The following is a 21,984-nucleotide window of genomic DNA, read 5'->3' on the forward strand; positions in this document are numbered from 1 at the left end:
TAGAATAGTGCTTATGTAAATTGCAAAAGCTAACCAAATTTCATCAATCCTTTTTAGGGCTTGCAATTGATACGACATGAATCTACACGGGTTTTACGTGCAGGTATGACCTTAGCAGGTTTCGTGCACTAAGCAGGTAGACACAAATCGACCTGTTAATATTTGTGTCTAAACAAGTAAAATACTCATTTACCTGTTAGGTATCCGTTAGTACCTCAATAGATCATTTTATAAATAAAAATATATAATACCATAATATGTTATATACCCTAAATAGTTAACCATAAATTTTTATACCAAACAATTGAGCACGACGTATATAATACCCATCCAACACCAAGTAGACGGCGCACAAACGCCTCCGATTCCCCCTCTCCGTAGCTCGGGTAGTTCGGTGGTTTCCCTCCACATATCCGATAGTTTCAGCCCTTCAATTCTTCAGTCTACCTCTCCACGTCTCCGATTCTCCAGCAGTTCGGCCTTCTTTCATGTCACAGCCCCGACCCCTATACCCCGGGAGGGGAGCCGTGAACGTTCAGTGGTGGTATCGATGTTTATTAAAATAATTTGCAGCGGAATATTTCATCAGAACCGTAGTTAGGAAAATTAATCAGAGTTATAAAAACACCAGAATTCTTATTTCATAAACTGGGATAAAAACCCATTTTTATACAAACATAAGTTTTATAGGGATAAACCCTAATTTACAAAACACGTTTCTTTATTCTGGTGGCAAGCCCCTTATTTAAGCTGGAAGCCCGCAGGCATCATTCCTTTGTCTCTAAGAGGTCACATGAAACATGTTTAAAAATATTTGATCAGCAGGAAATACTGGTGAGTACATCCATTTATAAAAGACACATTTTACAGTTACAACATTAAGATGTTTTTACATCTGTCTGCTTACAAATTACCGAAAGGTACTTGTCACTCGACCGTATCTGTGACTGTGGTCATATTACTTATTGGCTAACACTTGTCCAATAAGTAACGTGTAATAGCCCAGTAGGCAAGCCTTGTATACAAAACCCCACAATACCAGTAGTAACTATCCCGTAAGTCTACAGAGACTTAATCACTGTAATGTATTTAAAATCGTTTCTCTTAATATACACTTATATTCAAGAGCAATCTAGTCTGATTCTCACGCCGGAGGATGGTCACAAGGAGGTACCCCCCCTTCTCAGTGACTAGCTCACGGTGTCTGTTTTGCAGGTCATCAGAAGAACAACCATCTTTGCCGGACATAACCCCTCGTGGGAAACATCTACTTAACCCCCAGATTATCCGTAATCTGCCCGGGGTCACTTAGTGTTTCTTCATGTTCTTAGTTCGTCGCGATCTGCCCCTTGATTTCCTCTGGCATACCTTCTTCTTACAGGTGGGTATCTTATCTTTTCATATTCGCTTTAGATTCAAAGCTTCATTAGATTAGATGGTTCAAACCAAACACACAAATTAGGAACTAACTGCTTGACTTGCCATTTTCTCCTAATGCTCAAATCTCATAATTATTATTTACTAGCGACTGTCTCTTCTCTTGGCATCGGCTGTTTATACAAATTATTAATCGGATTGGAATTTTTATATCAACTTTAGGTTTGATCATATTATTGTTCGGCTTTGTTGTTTTGTTCATCAATACATAACGTTAATGCAGAATGCTGATGCAGCCAATTACTCGATCTATATTCATTCGGAACCTGGTTTTGTATTCGACGAAACCACCACTAGGTCCGCCTTCTTTTATGGTCGGCAGTTAAGCAATAGCATTAAGGTGATCAAACATCCTCCTCTATAACATCTTTATTGATTATTATTTTTATAATTGTTGGAGATATAGCATTCGAGTTGTCTCTTATCTTGTCCAATGATTGTAGTGGTGATGTTACAGGTAGGTTGGGGCGAATCCACTATGATTGAAGCTGAAAGATTGCTGCTTCGAGCAGCTCTTCACAATCCTGCAAACCAGAGGTTTATTCTTTTATCAGACAGGTAAATAAATAATAATACTCTTGTCATCATCTTTGTTATACTTCTTTTAAGGCTGCAATTGCTGTCGTTGTGGATTGTGATGATTTGGGTTTTTGAATTTGATCACATTTTCCTTTTTGTGCAGTTGTGTTCCCCTCTACAACTTTAGCTATATTTACAATTATCTGATGGGATCTTCTAAAAGTTTCGTGGACAGGTGTGGTTATTACTTTCATTTGCTCTTTGCAAGTTGCAAATTATCTGATCTTAGTTATACGGGGTGTTTGGATGTGTGCTTTGATGATTATTATCAGATGTTGAGTAACCATTATGAAATAAGATATGGTGCAGAAAATATTGCTTTGCTGCCAAACAATGTATACATAAGGGTATATAAGTAACTTTATCTTACTTTGAATAGTTAGTTAGTTTATTTGACACCAGAAAATCATAAACAAACGTAGGTTGCCCAAATACTCGAAACTGATTATTGCAACTTGTAGTTGAAGTAATCAGATAATTACTTCCATTCAAACACCCTAGTATAAACTGTTGTTGATCTGGGCTTTATGTGTTTTAGCTTTCTTGATATGAAAGAAGGTCGCTACAATCCTAGGATGTCTTCTGTTATACCAATGGGGAAATGGCGAAAAGCCTCACAGGTTGAACCATATTTTTATCACATTTTGTCTTATGCAATTTTGCCTTAACTTGGCTCCTTTTAATTGAACTTTTCAGTGGATTGCTTTAATTAGAAGCCATGCAAAAGTTGTAGCATATGACGGCATCGTATTTCCAGTTTTTAAGAAGTTATGTAAGGTTTGTATTTCCATTTTTGTTATAACATCAGAAAAGGACAACATATGAACATATTGGTTTTTATTTATTACTAACATTATTTATTTAATGTTTTTCAGAGACGTCCACCCTTAGATTATAGTAAAGGAAAACAGAATTATGTAAGTTATTTGTTGGTGCATAGATGTCAGTAGTTCATATATCAAATGTCTGTAATCGAGTCTGTAATAGTGTTTGTGTATTTGTTTATAAAAGCGAAGTTGTTGACAAGTTCGCTTAGGCGTTTGACAAGGTGGATACGCTTGATAATTTCGCTGATTTATACACTAAAGCGTTTGACAAATCCAGATTTCAAAACCTTATTGAACTGAATGGGATGATCAATCCCGAGTAACCATGCTTTTCTTGTGTTATTTAAAAAAAAAATAAATAAAACGTCACTAATCGCTTAAAATATGTCGGTTACATCAGTTTGAAGGACTTGTCTTCGGATATGTTTTGGTCCTCATTTTGTGCTTGTAGATTTTGAGGATAGCCATTAACCAGATCACTGATAGTGACCGGGGCGGTTTATGATGAATTTTTCGTTCTTTCGCTTAAAATTAGTCGATAATACTTAGTTAGAAGGACACATACTAGTATGTGGTCGGTCCAGCTGATCCATTGGATCTTCGGGATAGCCGTTTACCTGAAGACTTTGTTTTGGTCGAGGCGATAAATGTTACATTTTTTTTAAGGGAAATGAAATTATTTTTCAAGTCTGTTACTTCGTAAGAAATTCGTTAGCTATGTTAAACGGAAAATTGATCCAACCTCGGAAAATGATAGATATACGAACTTTGTGTGCTTAACTAGTGAAGTTATTAGGCTTAAAATGCTTTAGGACAGTCATTGTATGTCATGGTAACCTTTTATGGTGCTTAAAAGTAGATGTGATACAAACTAATTTTACTTGATTTTACGTGGAAACTCCTAAAGAGTTTTGCGTGTCTTCATATATATCTTTCCGAATGATGGGCAGAAAAGCGATTACCCAGTCATACACGAGCCCATGTGTGTTCTGATTCCCGTGAAGATAGTGTCTCAAGATACTGCAGTGATCCAGATTCGGGACTTGCAGTTAATTTCTACTTTGAAGTCTATGTCTATTTAAAAAAAAAAATATACATATATATATATTTGAAGTTATTGACACATTTTAGAGATGACGAAATATCAAGACTTCTCAATCTTAGATTAAGAAGAAGAACGGGAACCAGAAGAAGAGTACTTGCATGTTTAATCAGACACTATGGGTCGAAGTCAATTCGGGGTGACTTGGGGAAAGCCAAATACGCTTTGAGGATAGATAGGAGGCATCAATATTTCTGAGTTGTTGCCCACTTAAATTTTAAGGATTAATTGAACCTAACTCGTATCACAGAAACGATGAAAACCACTTTAAGTTATACCTGTCTACAACCTATCTCTATATGTCATAATACAGCTAAACACGGATCTATGTGACAGTTACGTAGTTAGTATGATTCCTGTTCGGATCTTTTCTAAAACGTGGCAGTCCCTAGCGAGACTGAAATTTGATCCCTTATACTTTAAATTTTTTAAGTTTTTGTACTTAGATAGTTTTATGATTTTTTAACTGGTTACTTAGAACTGATCACGTCATTTAGTTCTTCAAGGAAAGTTTTATATCTTAATTTGAAAAATGTTAAACTTATAAGGTTAAATTTTGTAAATATATAGGCGATGTTGTTTAACAGGCGAAGTTGTGGATAACTTCGCCTAGGCGAAGTTATCTTTAACTTCGCCTGTATGACTCCGCCCATATAAAAGGATTTTCAACAGTCAATTTTTTCATTAATATCAGCGAACTTATCTCCACAGACAAACCATTCTCCGGCGAACTTGTTATTAACCTCGATTACGTGTTATTTATTCCGATTTTCTCACCGATCAAAGGTTCGAGATGATGTTTTCTCATATATTACAAGTTCTTTGATGCTAATCAAGGGTCGTTTCGACCCGGTTATTAACCTCGAACCATCGGTTTTGAAACCGATTTTCATAACCTATGTTTTTACGTGTTGAACACTATACTGATCGTCAACATGTCCTTAAAACTTGTGGTTAAGAGTTCTTAATCGTCTAAACTATCCGAATCATCAACTGCACGTTGTTCCATGAATCTCACTGTCGCCGATTCAGATTCAGGCGAAGTTAGGGTTTAGGCGAAGTTATCCGTAACTTCGCCTGGAGCTTAAGTTCGCCTGAGGCGAAGTTATCCGTAACTTCGCCCGAAGCTTAAGTTCGCCTGAGGCGAAGTTATCCGTAACTTCGCCTGAAACTTAAATTCGCTTGAGGCAATGTTGTGATGAGGCGAAGTTAACTTTAACTTCGCCTAGATCATTTTTACTTAATATTAATTAGACGAACTTAAAGCTGAAGCGAAGTTGTTCCCAACTTCGCCTCAACTTTAACTTCGCCTATACAGAGTTTATCACAACTTCGCTCATGGTAACAAAGCGAACTTGTGCTATGTCTTTGTGTCGTTCTAACTTGGTTAGTTTGTTGCAGATATGGCTGCGATAGCTGGTGCTGGAGGTGCAGGAGGAGATGATGGTGACAATCAGAGACAATTTTTCCCGGGTCACAATATGTACATCACTCTTAACCCGGAGGCGAGCGGTGTGGACGACTATCGCGAGATTATCACTTTCCTCCTACGCTCGAGGATCTTTCATGCGATCACAAACACATTGCCGATATCTCTGCCGAATATCGAAGACTTCTGGCAGACGGTCGAATACGACTGCCGTGTTGAGCCCCCGGTGATGAGAGCTACGGTGAACAATCAACAGGTTCAGTTCAATTTTGAACAGATCCGGGTGGCATTAAGGTTTGGTGAGGAGACTCGAGACGATCCTACAGAGTTCGTAGCTCCTTTTCGTGATGGAGCGTTTCTTCGGATGGGCTACTCTGGTCCATTAGGGAGATACCCAAAGGAGGAAGGGTTTCCTTCTTGATCAGTGGCGCTTCCTTATGCACGTCATGATCGTGTGCATGTCGGGGAGGAAGGCGGGCACTGATGGTATGGGTGCGACCATGCAGTCTGCCATGACTGCACTGACCTATAACAAGCGTTATAGCTTCAGTCAAATGGTCTTTTACGAGATAGACAGGCAAAGAAAGGCGATGTCTCGGGAGCGGTTCATAATGTACCCACGCTTTTTACAGATGATATTGAATCATGTGGCTCCGAGTCCACCTCAGAGACGTCCGATCAGATACGTCGAATCAGTGAGCAAACGTATCTTTGCTCAATGCCGCACGTCAAGTGCGAGGAGCAACCCTGAACGTCGTCCCAGGCATACTCCTCTATTTGGGTTTTTAATTAACCCAGAGTATGTTCCTGCTGGTGGGGACGAGTTCAGAGATCCTCAACCGCAACAGGCAAGAGCAACTCAAGCTGTTCCTGCTCCTGCTGTGCCTGTTGTATCAACTGCTGAGGATATAGACCTTGACGCTGTTTTTGGAGGTCAAGGCTATTTTGACATGGATCAAGTTGAAGAGGTGCAAGTCTCGGCTGCACAAGGTTCAGGTGTGAGTATGACTAGAGCAGCTACGTCGATGGCTGACTCCGATTTGGATGAGATTATGAATGAGGGGAGACGGTTGATGGTGTCTAGAGAGAGAACGTTTGGGAAAAGAAAGAGAACGGAAGATGATGATGAGTCGGAAGAGGAAGAGGACATTCATAAGCTGATAAGAAGATCAAGACGGGAAAGGACAGGTGCTAGCTTGGGAGCTGGAGAGACTTCAAGGACTGTACGTTTTGCTCCGGCCGCACTGTCTGGTATGTCTATTGTTCATTCTTCTATACAGGTGACAAGTACAAGCGCTACGGATGTTCCCGTGGTGGCTACATCAACGGCTGGCATGCCATCCACCACTACCATCCAGACGTCGACTCCGGAGATCGTGTCACTACCACCTCCAACGCTTACTCAATCGGTGGTAGCTGCACGATTTATAGAGTCAACGGTCGTTACTGCTGCAGGGTTATCAGGTATGGTACCACCTGCGGTTACGCCTGCTTCTGGAGTCTCGCCTTCGCCTATGTCAGATTCAGAAAGAATAGCTTCACTAGAGCGGATCGTGGCAGAACAATCGAAGACTATTCAAAGCCTAGTGGAAGCAAATCAACTACAGGCATCCCTCCTGGTTGAGCATGGGAAAATCATAGATGCCTTGAAGGAGTTCTTGGCATCTCAGGGGGAGATGAGTTGTAAGGGCGACGAGCTCAGAACGAAGAAGAGAAATGACCGAGACGATGATCCCAATGCATCGGAAGATGCAGGTGGTGAGCTGCCAAGAACTTCTGAAGCTCTTGGTACTTCCACAGCTGAGGGGGAGTCTACTGACGTGGCTGGTGGTTCTGGTGATGATGTGGTGTTAGTTGAGGATGACGTGATCGATGCGCTGAAAGAGCTTGATGATGACATGTTTAGTGATGAGGTACTGTTTGATGAAGATGTGCTGCCGAGTGATATGATTGAGAAGATCGGTGAGCAGATTGTGATTGAAGATGGGATAGAAGAGGGGGAGATAGTAGAAGAAAACGTTAAACACGAGATCCCTGATGTTGAGAAAGCCGACGTGGGTGTTGAGATGGATGAGACTGAGTGGGAGGAGCAGCCTAGGTGGAAGGAAGGCTGTGCTCATTGGTTCATTAAGACCAAGAAGCCTGCTGTTCCAGCCATGTTCAAGAAAAGTTATAACATCAAAGGCTATGCTGAGTCGAAGAAGGGAATTATCTGTTGGATTTATGATGAACAGATCAAGTTGTTTGTGGTGAAGCGTTATGATGGTAGTCAATACTTCAAACGAATGCTGAGATCTCTCAATACGTTGCCGGAATGCGAGGTGAAAGATTTCGCCAGGTTGGGCCTGATAAACAGAAGTGACAACAATATGGCGAGAATGATTGAGAAGATTGTGTGGAAAGAAAGCATAAAAGAAAAGAAGTTTGAACTATTAAAGCCACAAAAGGGAAAGCTCGTGGAGGATACAGAAAGGGGATTGAGAGCAGATGGCAAGCCATGGATGGTGATGAAGTACAAACCGATCCGATGCATCAAGGAGGTTCCAATGAAGACTATGCCTCTAGATGTGTTGAAGAATCTAAAATGGTGGTACGTTGATTGCCAGACTGCTGAAGCCGTGATGGAAGACGAAGATGAACAAGAAGTGCTGAGGGTGTATGACCCGATGCATCTTGTTAACTTATCGAAAGCTGATTTGCAAGCGTTGAACGAAAAGAAGATATTCTACATTCCTGCTTGGAAGGATGAAGCAAGGAAATATCAGCGAGTAGTCACGGTGTGTGTTAGAGAAGGAGTGCACGCATGAAGATACAAGATTACGAGACAAGAGCTGAAAGATCAAGATATGAAGCTGCTGCCAAGGGGGAGTCTGTTGGTGCATAGATGTCAGTAGTTCATATGTCAAATGTCTGTAATCGAGTCTGTAATGGTGTTTGTGTATTTGTTTGTAAAAGCGAAGTTGTTGACAAGTTCGCTTAGGCAAACTTGTTAACCAAGCGAAGTTGTTGACAAGTTCGCCTAGGCGAACTTGTTGAACGAGCGAAGTTATAGACAACTTCGCCTGAGGCGAAGTTGTCGTGTATTTATACTGTTTACGGGTTTACTGTTTAAGGTTAATCAGTGGTTAGAGTTTTGGTTGATCGATTTGGTTATTTTACGTGTAATTCATTGAGTCGAGTGACGTGAGGTCGAGAGGCTGTAAGTAACACAGTTCGAGTTATTAATATAACGTGGTTTTGTTCGTATTGTGTTCGTGTGTTCGTAAGCTTATATTCTACGTCCGTAACGATCTACACAGGGATTCCGCACCTGTGTATATCGGGATATCTCGTGAGATCCGTCCGGGGAACCTACATTATTACATTTTCTTGAAATCATTTTAAGGTCAGCCTAAAACTCAATTGTGATTTTTTTTTTCAAAATATGCAGAAACTTCAGAAGCAGCGTAATTGCATTCCTGATGAGCATTATGTGCAGACATTACTTGCAGTAAGAAACATTTTTAAATTTCTTATGAAATCTTATTTCCCTTTATAATAAGGTTTAAATTGTGTGTCCTAAGATGAATGATCTCGAGGGAGAGCTTGAAAGGCGAACTGTGACATACACTTCATGGATCCAGTCCGCCACAAACATGGAAACGAGAAGCTGGCATCCTGTAACCTATAACTATGCAAGTGCCAACCCTCAACAAATCCAAAGAATCAAGGTTATATATTGTATGTTTTTCTATCATTATTCATTTTGCTTAAAATGGCGAAACCACTTATATATATTGCAATTGCAGGATATAAACCATGTGTATTATGAGACTTAACACCGAACAGAATGGTGTAAGACTGATGGAATATTGGTCCCCTGTTTTCTGTTTGCTCGCAAGTTCTCTAGAGACGGGGCCATGCGGCTTCTGGCTGAAGGGAATTTTGATGCATCTGCTCTGCAACATACGACTCCATGACTGGTAGGAAATATCTAGATTGAATAGCACTTTGTCATCATAGATACAGTGTATACACAGTAACTGTCTAAAAATAGATGTCATTAAAATGACTTGTTCTCCCATCTTCAGGCATGTTTCTTTGAAAACGAACACGTTGTTGTAAAATGAATAATAAGTGACTAAGCCCAAAAAAACGGGCTGGTGTTGCCATTGTGCAAAACCAACCAAGTTTTGTAAGTGGATGGTATCTTATGAAGTGTTTGTATTATTTCTTTCTTTTTACTGGATTCGGTTGGTAATCACCTCATCCGTGCATAGCGTTAACTGTTATAATAATAATTCCTAGGCTCTCATTTGGAAAAAGAACATGTCGGCATCAAAATAATTAACGAATAGAACAAAAAAAATACTGCAATTTTATTCTAGTTTCTTCAATGATAGATTAAAAGCTTAAAGTACATACAACAATGCATTTATTCAAAAGCTTTTCATAAATTAATCAGATGAATTACAAGATTGAACTAGTACTTGTAAAATCTGCTTGAGGTGGTGCAACGTCAACACGAGGAAATAAGGCTTCCTTAGCCATCCAAACTTTTTCATAGAAGGCGTTAATGAGTCATTTGTAAAGATGCACGTAGGAGTACGCGTATACGGTAACCGGGAAGAATGATATTATGTATAAGAAAACATTTGTCCAGCTCTGGCCACTACTAATGGTTAGTATAAGAGTGGCTGCAAATGCTACCATCATCATTGACACCGAGAGTATCAACAAAGTGATGCCTAGCAGCAGTTTATTATGAAGAGAGTACCGAAAGTCATTTAAACGAAATGAAGATGCGAGGATGGAAAGGAACACGATAACCGATGTCAAAGAGAATGTGAGCGAAAGGGCGCCTGCAAGAGCAAAGACAATAAAAAAAGGTTTGCTCTTGAGAAGTGGATATCCTGTATTTTGATTCGGGCCTCCGGGCACAGTGTACGCTGCAGCAAAGGCAACCGTGGCTATAAGAACAGCAACAATGGAGCAATTCTCTGCTGTGTTCTTCATCCATTCTTTGGCATTAACGCGTAGTTGTGTTGTTTTCTCAAGAAGCATTTGTTCAGCAGTCTCCCCATTAGAATTCACCTGCAATCTAGTTAATGTTGTGCATTTGCTTTTCATTTTCTGCACACAGAAACTTACTATATTATGGATGCATGACATAAATTAAATAAATTGACATCAACTAAATGCATAGTACCTCAAACAAGATTAAATCGTCTCTCAGTAGTAAAGCTGGGTTTCTGACGTCTTCCTTGGCTTTAGTATCTTTAGCTGATATGCTAAACATGTGCAGTAGCGAGTGTCCTTCTTTGTCTATCTTTCCACTTAGCCTCCTGATAGAATGTGCCATATTGATTACAATATCGATAATATCCGCTCTTCGGTATTTAATAGCGACGTGCAGAATGTTGCGCCCATCCCCATCAATGTGTTCTATCGCTTGTAGGTAGACATTTAGTATTTCCTTAACAATCTCACTACAACCACTTTTTGTTGCTAGCAACAACGGATAGGTCCAAGGTCTTTTGGTAGACTAGCGTTCCCTGTGTATTTGTGGAACCTAGGCTTACTCAGATCAAGTCTGGACACCGTCTCCTTCCATGACTTGTCCATTTCAACCAATATCTTTACAAGTTTTTTTGCCGATTCACATTTGTGCTTTCTTATTCGAATTTCTTCGATCAGTGGAATCCTACTGCGTTTTTTTGTGTCTTTTGAAGTACAGTCAATGTCTGATCATCCACAAATTAATAAAAGTCAACAAATTATTGATTATACACACACACCCCATATATACATATACGAGAAGATATTTTAACCAATCAAATGATTTCCTTTTATTTTCTGGTTATTTAATTATAAGGGTATGTTAGTAAAATATAAGATGTTTTGTTTTGTAACTAATTCTCACTAATAGTTTAATTAATGATAGGTTATTAACTAATGATAAGTTACAAACTGTTATATTTTTTTTATTTCATCTAAAATTTAGACCATTAAAATCTATTTGATAAAAATCATTTGATCTAAAATGTTATTTGTTCTCAAATGTGAAGTATTTTTCTTTCTATGGTTTTCAATCAACTAATATAATGTAGACATAGCTACGTAATGTTGTGTAGACATACTTTAAGATATTTGTATAGTAATAACTGATATAGTATAGGTACACTTTCAAATGTTGTATAGTCATAAGACTATTGCCATTTACAAACTAATCCAACCCAATCTAACATTAAAAAATTAGTTTCTCTTTCTTCCATCTACACAACCCAACCAAATCTAATATTCCACTTTCATTCACAACCCAACCTAATTCAACCAAACTCATTATTAAATATTAAGTAAATATAGTTTATAATTATTTAAACAATATATATAAAAATAAAATTTAATGATAATAAGTTTGTGAACCAACAATTTTATATCGTAATTATATTATGAAAAATACCTATTTTATAAAGAACTCCGTGTTTCATAAAATTTGTATCGAGATGTTCGTAAAAAAATAACAAACAAGACTATATTTTTAGTTTCTTTAAAAAAATAAAATAACTTAACTTATTAAACAAAAATTAATATGCACGTTAAATTAATTGTTGGAATAAAGCAATAAATATAAACCAATGGCATAAAAAGTGATTGCAAACTAGTTCACTGTAGAGAATCGTTTGCCATAATATGTCAAACCAAATGTGATTTTTCAATTTTTTTATGTTACACCTGGCAAACCAACCCAAGCTAAGTTTGCTGATGGGAATGGCTAAATAACGTAGTGTAGGCAAAACTAGTTTACTGTATGCACAATTTCAAATGTTGTGCAAGCATAGCTAATGTAGTATAGGTAAAACTAATATAATGTAGGTACAACTAATGTAGTGTAGACACGCTTAAATATTGTGTAGTCATAACTAATAATGCATTTTTTGTAAAACTAATGTTGTGTATATTACGATAGCATAGAATCCACAAAAGTACTATTTTTTTTTTTCAAATCATGTTAAAGCACGTTAAAAAAAACAAATATTGTATCCATTTCCAAAATGAAAAAAATATTAAATGTAGCTAATTATAAATCGTTTATGTTTTGATAATTATAAATGTTTTCAGCTTAATTTTAAGAGTAAGAAATGGGGATTTCATTATTGAGATTATTAATAATTACCAGTTTGTCATTATCAATATGTACCATTGATTTCTCGCAATTGATTAATGCAATCAATTACCCAGATTGATTTCTCACTATAACTTGACTTATCGCATGAATCATCCCCCGGCTTAAGTTCATGCGAAAAGTCATCTTATCGCGAGGATTGCAAGAAATTATCCAACAAATCACAAATTTTCTTTTCCTTTTTCTTTTAATTAAATCAAAGGACATGTTGGTAAAAGTTGAATTATTTTATTTTGTTAACTATTAATTTGTTTGGTGGTTTTAATTAATATATGTATTTAATGTTTAAATTTAAAAAACGCTACAACAAATAGACAAATCGCTAAACATATTGACGATATGTGATCACACGCACCCCAAATATTTGAAACTAGATTATTCATATTTAAATTTAAAAACAAATTAATCGTTTAACATTAATATAACTTAATGAGATCCTTTTATTTGATTCCAAATATGTATTTTTTAGTTAAATTAAAAATTATAAGATCATGTTGACTTCAAAATGAATGATTGATAATATTAGCCAACCTTTTATTTTCTTTTAATTTCTTTATGTTTCAGTTAAGTTTAAAAACACAAAGTTTCCATGCTAATATCCATCTACACATACGACTAAAAAGTTGTTAGTTCCCTTTTATTTTAACCAACACGTAACTAATATTCACCTACATATAACTCATATTTGTCTACATATAAGTCATATTTTCCCTACACAATGAAATAATAATTACTCTCTAACATGTAATTCACTGAGTTGAAATATTCCTACACAATCCAATATTGGTATTAATATTACTTATAGTGAAATAATCTCTACACAAAAAACAAACACAAGATAATGCTTATAATATATCCTTACACAAAATGATTCTTTTTAAAATCTAAAATCCATTTCAAAAGTATATCCATTTCAAAAACCTTTGCCTTTCTCCATTAAATCGATTTAAACAATTTTTCTTGTTTTGAAAACCCAACTTGAAGATTGATTTTTTTTGGAGTGAGAGAATTAGCTAAAAAAATAGGAGACTATTTAATGAGATTTTAGAAATTGCATTTTAATTTTCAAAATGATTAATGTAAAAAACAAAGTCCACAATGCCCTTCCATAGTTTTTTTTTATATTTATTACAAGTTTGCCATGGCAATTATAGACCATTGATTAGACAAATCAACGACGTCACGCAATTATGTATGTATGTATGCATGATATTTTCATGTTTATAGGGGTAGAGTTAGATTCAAATGGGAACTTCAAAAAAAAAGTGGGGAATTGAAGAACTAAAATGTCTAGCTATAGCATCTCTCGATGGGGGTGGGGTGTTAGTCATTTTTAGTCGGGGGGTGGGGGTGGGTGAGTTTAGGTTTTGCAGGGTTCTTTTTTGGTTTGATAAGGTTATTCGAGATGTAGATAATCAAATAACACATAAGGTGCACCATAAGATTAGATGGATGGTCTAAGATAGAGTTCCCCAGTTCTCCAATAATCTCATCCCTGTAAAGGGTATATATGAAATTGTTAAAAGAAAAAAATTGTTTATTGGTGATCAATAGTTTTTTTTTTTCCTAAGGAAAAGAGATGTGGTTAAAGAGATGTTGTGGTTGAGTTAACCTTGTTTGTGCCAATCAAGAATTAAAACTGGATGCATTTTTGCATGCATGCATGCATATTAGATGGATCGATCCTTACATTCATATATTAGCTTCTTCAAATAGTTGTCTCCGACTCCATAATCGAACGCGGAAGGGTTCAATGATAGAAGTTGAAGAGCTGTCAACCCATCTCCATCTTCCTCCGAAATCAATTTTGGATATATTCCAGTTATAGAAATGGCCAGATCTGTCCGTCCGTCGATATATATGTCGTAAGAGTAATTAAGAGATCATCATCGATTGAATTTAACAACTTAAAACAAACAAACGTACCAAAGTTGTGGCTAAGGATGGCTTCATGTAGTATGGTCGATTTATCACTTCCCCGAAGAAACAGCTCCACGCCTTCTCCTCTCTCCCGCACTTGATCACTGAGGAAATGGAAAATGCGGGACTTGCCATAGCGCACTGCACGGCAAAGTAGGAGCCCTAAGCAGCATCTCCTTAGCGGCCTCCAGCGTCCGGTTGTTGGTGGCTGTCGAGTGAAGCATGGTGTTCCCCCTGCTGTTTACCCATGCCAGCTTCTCGAATTGGCTTTCATGTAAGGAACGGAGCAGGGCGACGACGAGGTTGTTACGCTTATTGAAACCCGCCATATGAAGAATGGTGTCGCCATGTATGGTTACTACATGAAGCGGCCCATTCGGCAGCCCCTTGCATATCTCAAATACTTTCTTATCTTCTCCATCTATCAGAGCCTTATATAGCTCCATGTTAGTCGTCTTGTCAACATCATCTTCCGATACAATATTCACATTCATTGAATTATTAAACATAGAGATCAGAAGGAGATGGAATTAATTAAGCTCACAACATATATAATGGGATTGGCCGGGTACGTTAATCAATTTATAGGTGCTTAAGAATTTAGAGAATAGGGAATCAAGCAAGGCACATATCCTTTAGTTTGCATACAGCTCCTCATATCACATAGCAGCAGAAATTATGCATTTCCCTTTGCGTGTAATTACTAGAAAGAGATCACCCATGAATATGATTATAACACGAAAAAGAAAAATGTATTACCGCATAAATAAATAAAATACAATATGTAAAATAAATATTATTCCTCTTGTTTGACTCAGAGACCGTGGGTTTGTTGTGGGTCAGGCTGAGTTGAAGGCCGAATCGGACAAAGTAGTTAAACACGAGAAAGCTTGTTTAGGGAATCAATATGTGCTTCTCTCATTTGCTTTTAACACATTCGGTTTTCTGGCCCCGGAGGCTGTGAATTTTCTGAGCATGGTTCAGCGTGTCGTGCATGGTACATTTTCCGCTCCTAAGTCCCAAAGTTTCGCTTTTAGTAGGATAGACTTTGCTATTTAAAAGGGGGTTGCGGTGCAACTTGTTCCCCGTTAGCCTATCACTTTATGTAATTGTTTTGAGTGTAATGAGATGAAAAGAATGAGTTATATAAAAAATTTTCATCATATATTAGAAAAAAGAATAATCTTCTTACTATTATATTAAAAAAGAAACATATGTGAACAAATGATACCATGATACCATTCTAGAGTGTTCACGTAACATAAAATCTTACCATTATGAAGGATATTTCAAATATATTTTCCAACTCAAGTTATTTTGGAAATAACATTAATTATATTATTTAATTGTAAAGTACTCATATAGGGAAAATCTGAGATAGCTAATTCTTTATCAGTATTCATATACTTACACTAATAATTACTATATTTTCTCTTACATAATAATGTATTTTATATCTTGAATGAAAATAAACATGTCAACAACAAAATAATTAACAAAAAGAACAAAACTAACAATCACGGTTGTATTCCAGTTTCTTCATTGATAGAGTAAAAGCTAAAGTACACACAACAATGTATTTATTCAGGAGCTTTCCATAAAATAATTAGTGGCACTGAATTACAAGATTGAACTAGTGCTGAGCAATCATGTAAAATCCGCTTGAGGTGGTTCAACGTTAACACAAGGAGGAAATAAGGCTTCCTTAAGCATCCACACTTTTTCGCAAAAGGCGTGAATGAGTAATTTGTAAAGATGCACATAGGAGAACGCGTATACTGTAACCGGGAAGAATGATATTATGTATAAGAAAACATTTGTCCAGCTCTGGCCACTGCTAATGGTTAGTATAAGGGTGGCTGCAAATGCTGCCATCATCATTGACACCGAGAGTATCAACAAAGTGATGCCTAGCAGCAGTTTATTATGAAGAGAGTACCGAAAGTCATTTAAACGAAATGAAGATGTGAGGATGGAAAGGAACACGATAACCGATGTCAAAGAGAATGTGAGCGAAAGGGCGTCTGCAAGAGCAAAGACAATAAAAAAAGGTTTGCTCTTGAGAAGTGGATATCCTGTATTTTGATTCGGGCCTCCGGGCACAGTGTATGCTGCAGCAAAGGCAACCGTGGCTATAAGAACAGCAACAATGGAGCAACTCTCTGCTGTGTCCTTCATCCATTCTTTGGCATTAACCCGTAGTTGTGTTGTTTTCTCAAGAAGCATTTGTTCAGCAGTCTCCCCGTTAAAATTCTGTTGCAGTGTGCTTAACAATGGGCATATGTTTCTCATTTTCTGCACGCGTCAACAAGAACAAGCAGAAACTTAATATATTATGTATGCAAGACATAAATTGACATTAACTAACTACGTACGTACGTACTTCAAACAAGATTAAATCATCTCTGAGAATTATAGCTGGATTTCTGTTGTCTTCCTCGGCTTTGCTATCTTTAGCCTCCACGCTAAACATGTGTAATAGCGAATATCCTTTTATGTCTATCTTTCCTCTTAGCCTTCTGACAGAATGTGCCATATTGATTACAATATCGATGATATCCGTTCTTCGGTATCTAATAGCGACGTGCAGAATGTTGCGCCCTTCCCCATCAATGTGTTCTACCGCCTGTGGGTAGACATCTAGTATTTCCTTGACAATCTCTGTACAACCACCTTTTGTTGCTAACAACAATGGAGTGTCGAGGATAGGGCCAAACTCTTTTTTTTCCGGTTGGCTAACGTTCCCTTCGTATTTGTGGAACCTGGGCCTACTCAGATCATGTCTGGACACCGTGTTCTTCCATGACTTGTCTTTTTTAACCAATATCTTTACAAGTTTTTTAGCCGATTCACATTTATGCTTTCTCTTTCGAATTTCTTCAATCAATGGTATCTTACTACGCTTTTTTGTGTATATTACTTTTTCTGGACTACAATCAATGTCTGATCATCCACAAATTAATAAAAGTTAGCAAATTAATGATTATACATAAACACATATATACTTACATACATACATAAATACATACATGTGTACATATATAAGGAAATACGGGAAAGAAAACCCATGTGAGTTTAGAAAAATATAGTAACCCACTATGTGGGAGGGATCCTAATTTTGTCTTTTGACTTGATCCCCTCACACATGATATCACCCTCTCTCCTATGTCATTCTTTTTATATCTATCTTCTCGAAAAAAAACTAGAGCTAAAAAATGCACCGCATCTCCTTCAACCAATGTTTTCAGACTCGGCCCGGACGTCGACCCGGACTCCTTACCGGGTCAAAGGTCTGACCGACCCGGGAGGACGGACCAGTGTTTGACTCGGATGACGTCATAAATAATTTAAATATATATTTACATATATATATAATTCATATACATATAAAAAATAATAATAACAAAAAATAATAATAATAACAAACTTTAATGTTTATTTATGTTTTATACATTGTTTTTTAAATATATGTGATTTATGTTTGATCAGTAGAGACATCAATGAAGCTTGGTTGATTGGCTTATGAGGTAATTATTAAAGCTTCTATCTCTGAAATGACTCAAGTTCGAATCCTGGCATGCACATTTCATTTTGGATTTTATAAAAAATGGGTTTTACCGGTCTACCCGCCGGGTCAACCGGTCCGGGCCGACCGCCACCCGTGAAACCCGGCCGGGTTTTTAGAAACGTCCAAAATACGTTAACCCGGCCCGGTATAGGGACCGGGTCCCGGTCCGATCGGCCGGGCCGGGCCGGGTTTCAAAACACTGCCTTCAACCAAATTGAAGAACCTTTCAGTGGTGTATGTGTGAGCTTTTAATTGTTGCTTATTTGATGTTTGAAAAACAAAAGCTATTTGACATAGCTCCTTCAAAGGCTAGCTTTAACATGGACCTTTTCAAAAAACAAATAAGCAAGGTTCAAAAGCTTATACAAACACCTTTTTCATCTCTGTTCACCATGTGGATCGTTCTGTCTCTGCTCCTTGCCACACTGAGGGTCGGACATTATGAGTAACGCTTCGGGCGGTACGAGCAATGAGTAAAAATGCACCAGCAACAAGCCGTGTTAGAGTTATCTGGTTTTTTTGCTAAGATTTATTGTATTTAATTTTGGGGTTTTTAATTGATTGTCAATTTTGGAGAAACTTTCCCCACAAACCACAAATGTGGCCAAAGCGTATCACCAACATATATCAAGGGCTATTCAATCTCAAATATATCATCAACTATTACCCACACATATAGCAAAATTTGTATGTTGTAAATTCCTCGATTTCTTGTAGCGAAAGGTTTAGGGTATGGCTATTTCCTTGAAGAACTTTAGGATTAATTTCATATATAGCTTTACAAACATCTAAAATATTATATATTCCTAATTTTTAACTATTTTTAAAAGGGCATATATGAGATTTTAAGTTTTTGCATGGTTGTATACACACACACACACACACACACACACACACACACATATATATATATATATATATATATATATATATATCTATATAGGTGGGTTAGGTTCAAATAAGAAGTTTGATTTTCCTAAGAAGGGTACGAAGAAGGGTTTTTTAGTCTAACACTTTAATCTCAAAACCCACTTACATTCATTTCAAAAACCTATTTACATAAAACCCACTTACATCTTTACTAATCTCCTACAACCACCACCACCTCACCGCTCACTGCCACCACAACCGTCACCCACCGCCGCCACCTTGCTGGAAAAGTCCGAAAAAACACAATGGAAAACACTATGAAAAACACAATGTAAAAAACACAATGGAAAAAAACACTATGAAAAAAAACATAATAATAAAAACACAATAAAAAACACAATTGTATGACACAATGTAAAAAATACAATGAAAAAAAACACAATGAAAAATTCTATTGTATAAGACAATTTTGTAAAACACAATTTGTAAAAAACCCACTAAATATTTTTTAATTTTTATATTACAATATGGTACTCATATAAAAGATAAAAAGACACTCGTTATTATGGTGAACTTGTTTTTCAATAAAAACGTCGTAAAAAAAGTCATGGACGTTTTAAAATGATGGAGGAATTTGGCATGTGCCTTATATGTGGAGAGAGAAAGTCAACAAATGTGTTATTCCTTTTATGTCATTTCCCTTATGTTCACACTTGATTTCCATACAAAACTAATCTCAACCCTTCATATTCAAAATCAATGGACAAGATTACTTCTCATCCTTCCTATAAAAACTATACTTCCTATTATAACATAACCCTATATATATATATATATATATAGGGGAATTTCTTTTGAGATTTGAGAATCACTTTGAGTTTTAAGAACTCGAAAGAACTCAACGTAACATAAAAAATTTTGAATTTTTTTTACATATATGTAGGTTACATGCACGTAAAAAAATTACATAATTTTTTACACACCGAGTCGACATTTTACATATGTGTAACGGACGTTTAAATTAGTGTAATTATCACTGTACATATTTATTCTTTCTTGTACTTTAATTTTTTAATCAAATTTAATCTCAGCCACATAATCTAATCTATTTACTCACTATGTCCCGGTCAAAGTTTCTTAGTTTGAAAAACACAAAGTTTAAGGTGGATTGAATGATTACTTATTTGCTAAACCAAATAACAATAATGCCCTTGGAAAATGGGTCCACCATATTGTTTATTAATGCTAGTTGTGTGTGCATAAGGGTAAAATTGGAAATTGGCTAATAAATTTTGAAATTGAACATTTGTAATGGGACAAATAAAAAATGAAATATGAACACTTTTAATGGGACGGAGGGATTAATTAAATATGCAGTTAAGAATGTAGTTCTTATGTTTTTAAAACAAAACAAGGTTCTCAAAATATCTCTCCCTTATATACATATATATATATGTGTGTGTGAAGTGTATATATGAAATTGCTGGTTTTTTCCAAAAAGAAAAGTGTTGTAGTTGGAGTGAAGTGCATGTGTTAATAAATTAAGAGTTGAAATTAAATGCATGCAAGTAGTATCGATCCTTACAATCGTATATTAGCTTCTTAAAGAAGTTGTCTCCAACTTCATTATCGAATGGGGAAGGGTTCAATGATAGAAGTTGAAGAGCCGTCAACCCATGTCCATCTTCCACCGCAATCAGTTTTGGATATGTTCTAGTTATGGAAATGGCCAGATCTGTCCGTCCAGATACATACATATATATATGTAAGAGATCATGATCATCGATCGACTTTAACAAATTAAAACGAACGTATGAACGTACCAAAGTTGTGGCTGAGGATGGCTTGATGTAGTATGGTAGACTTATCACTAGATCTCCGAAGAAACAGCTCCACATCTTCTCCTTTCTCCCGTACTTGATCATCGAGCAAGTGGAAAATGCGGGACTTGCCATAGCGGACTGCACGAAAGAGAGGGGTCTCTCCCCGCGAGTTGCGCTTGGAGAGCAAACAAGGGGCCCTAAGCAACATCTCCCTAGCGGCCTCCACCGTCCCGTTGTTGGTGGCTGTCTCGTGAAGTATGGTGTTCCCACTGCTATTCACCCATGTCAGCCTCTCGAATTGGCTTTCAGGCAAGGAACGGAGTAGGGCGACGACGAGGTTGTTGCGCTTATTGAAACTTGCAACATGAAGAATGGTGTCATCATGTATGGTTAGTATGTGAAACGGACCATTGGGCAACTCCTTGCACGTCTCGAATACCTTGATATCTTCTCCTAGTGATAGAGCGTTATATAGCTCCATGTTAGTCTGGTCAACATCATCTACTTTAGATACAATATTGATATTCATTGATGATGATGATGATGATGATGATGATGAATAATTAAGCATCATATATATATATAGTGAAGTGGGCAACATGTACACTGAGACTGACCCGGGTACGCTAATATATATGATCGAAAAGGGAATCCTCGCTCGCTCGACTGATAAGCAAGGCAGGTACTCTAATTTGCTTTTGCTTTTCCTATATTATATGCATACAACGACTACTCATGTCATAAAGCAGAAATTAAGCATTTCCCTTTGCGTGTAGCTATTATTAGAAAGACCATCCATGAATTGAAATTTACACTTCACAAAAGAAAAAAGAAAAAACGAAGAGATGGATGAATATCATTATACTTCAGTAAAAATATGACTAAAATTAAAAAGAAAAGCAAAGCTGTCGGTGGATGAAGCAACAAACACAACAATTTTAGCAAAACAAATAAGAGGTTTAACAAAATTATAGACATCTTTTTTTAGCATATATAAGGCATCCCTCGTTTCAGCCAAATCATATAGCTTCATTTGAGCTTACCGGCTATACAGGCTAAAAGCTTCATCGACGCCTTCATCTCTGATTTCCATGCGTGAAACACTAGAAGCTTGTGAAGCTACAGACTAATTTAGCCAGTAAATCCAACTCAGCTTGCATCGGCCGTTTCACCCAAGATACATGAATATCAGGTGCCTCAATAAGTTAATTTTTTCCTTCCCTGAAGGCTAACTTGGAGATAAAGGCCGATTTGGAGATAAAGC

General features: G+C 36.9%; 1 protein-coding gene and 2 pseudogenes across 1 annotated transcript; 1 reads left to right on the top strand and 2 right to left on the bottom strand.

Annotated features, from left to right (window-relative positions):
- Window positions 1-1,654: 1,654 nt before the first annotated feature.
- Window positions 1,655-9,333, top strand: LOC143610643 (glycosyltransferase BC10-like; annotated as a pseudogene).
- Window positions 9,334-9,823: 490 nt separating this feature from the next.
- Window positions 9,824-14,953, bottom strand: LOC143610654 (uncharacterized; annotated as a pseudogene).
- A 1,153-nt stretch (window positions 14,954-16,106) lies between these two features.
- LOC143611479 (uncharacterized) lies at window positions 16,107-21,201 on the bottom strand. Its single transcript, XM_077085678.1, has 4 exons — window positions 20,721-21,201; window positions 20,483-20,632; window positions 16,843-17,402; window positions 16,107-16,754 (listed from the first exon to the last, which is right to left on the bottom strand). The coding sequence occupies exons 1-4, from the start codon at window positions 21,199-21,201 to the stop codon at window positions 16,107-16,109; spliced, it is 1,839 nt and encodes a 612-aa protein (XP_076941793.1).
- Between the last annotated feature and the right edge of the window lie 783 nt (window positions 21,202-21,984).

The sequence above is a fragment of the Bidens hawaiensis genome, unplaced genomic scaffold (genome assembly GCF_021521415.1).
Source record: "Bidens hawaiensis isolate Kalapana, Puna unplaced genomic scaffold, B.hawaiensis_p1.1 tig00002236_1, whole genome shotgun sequence".
In the NCBI taxonomy this organism is placed as follows: Eukaryota; Viridiplantae; Streptophyta; class Magnoliopsida; order Asterales; family Asteraceae; genus Bidens; species Bidens hawaiensis.

Bases quoted from the DNA above. Each gene is read 5' to 3' on its own strand.
- LOC143611479 (XM_077085678.1), bottom strand. From the start codon at position 21,201: ATGGAGCTATATAACGCTCTATCACTAGGAGAAGATATCAAGGTATTC. The intron at 20,633-20,720 runs GTACGTTCATAC...CTGGACGGACAG, and splicing joins CATCCTCAGCCACAACTTTG to ATCTGGCCATTTCCATAACT. The intron at 16,755-16,842 runs GTACGTACGTAC...TGACGCGTGCAG, and splicing joins ATGATTTAATCTTGTTTGAA to AAAATGAGAAACATATGCCC.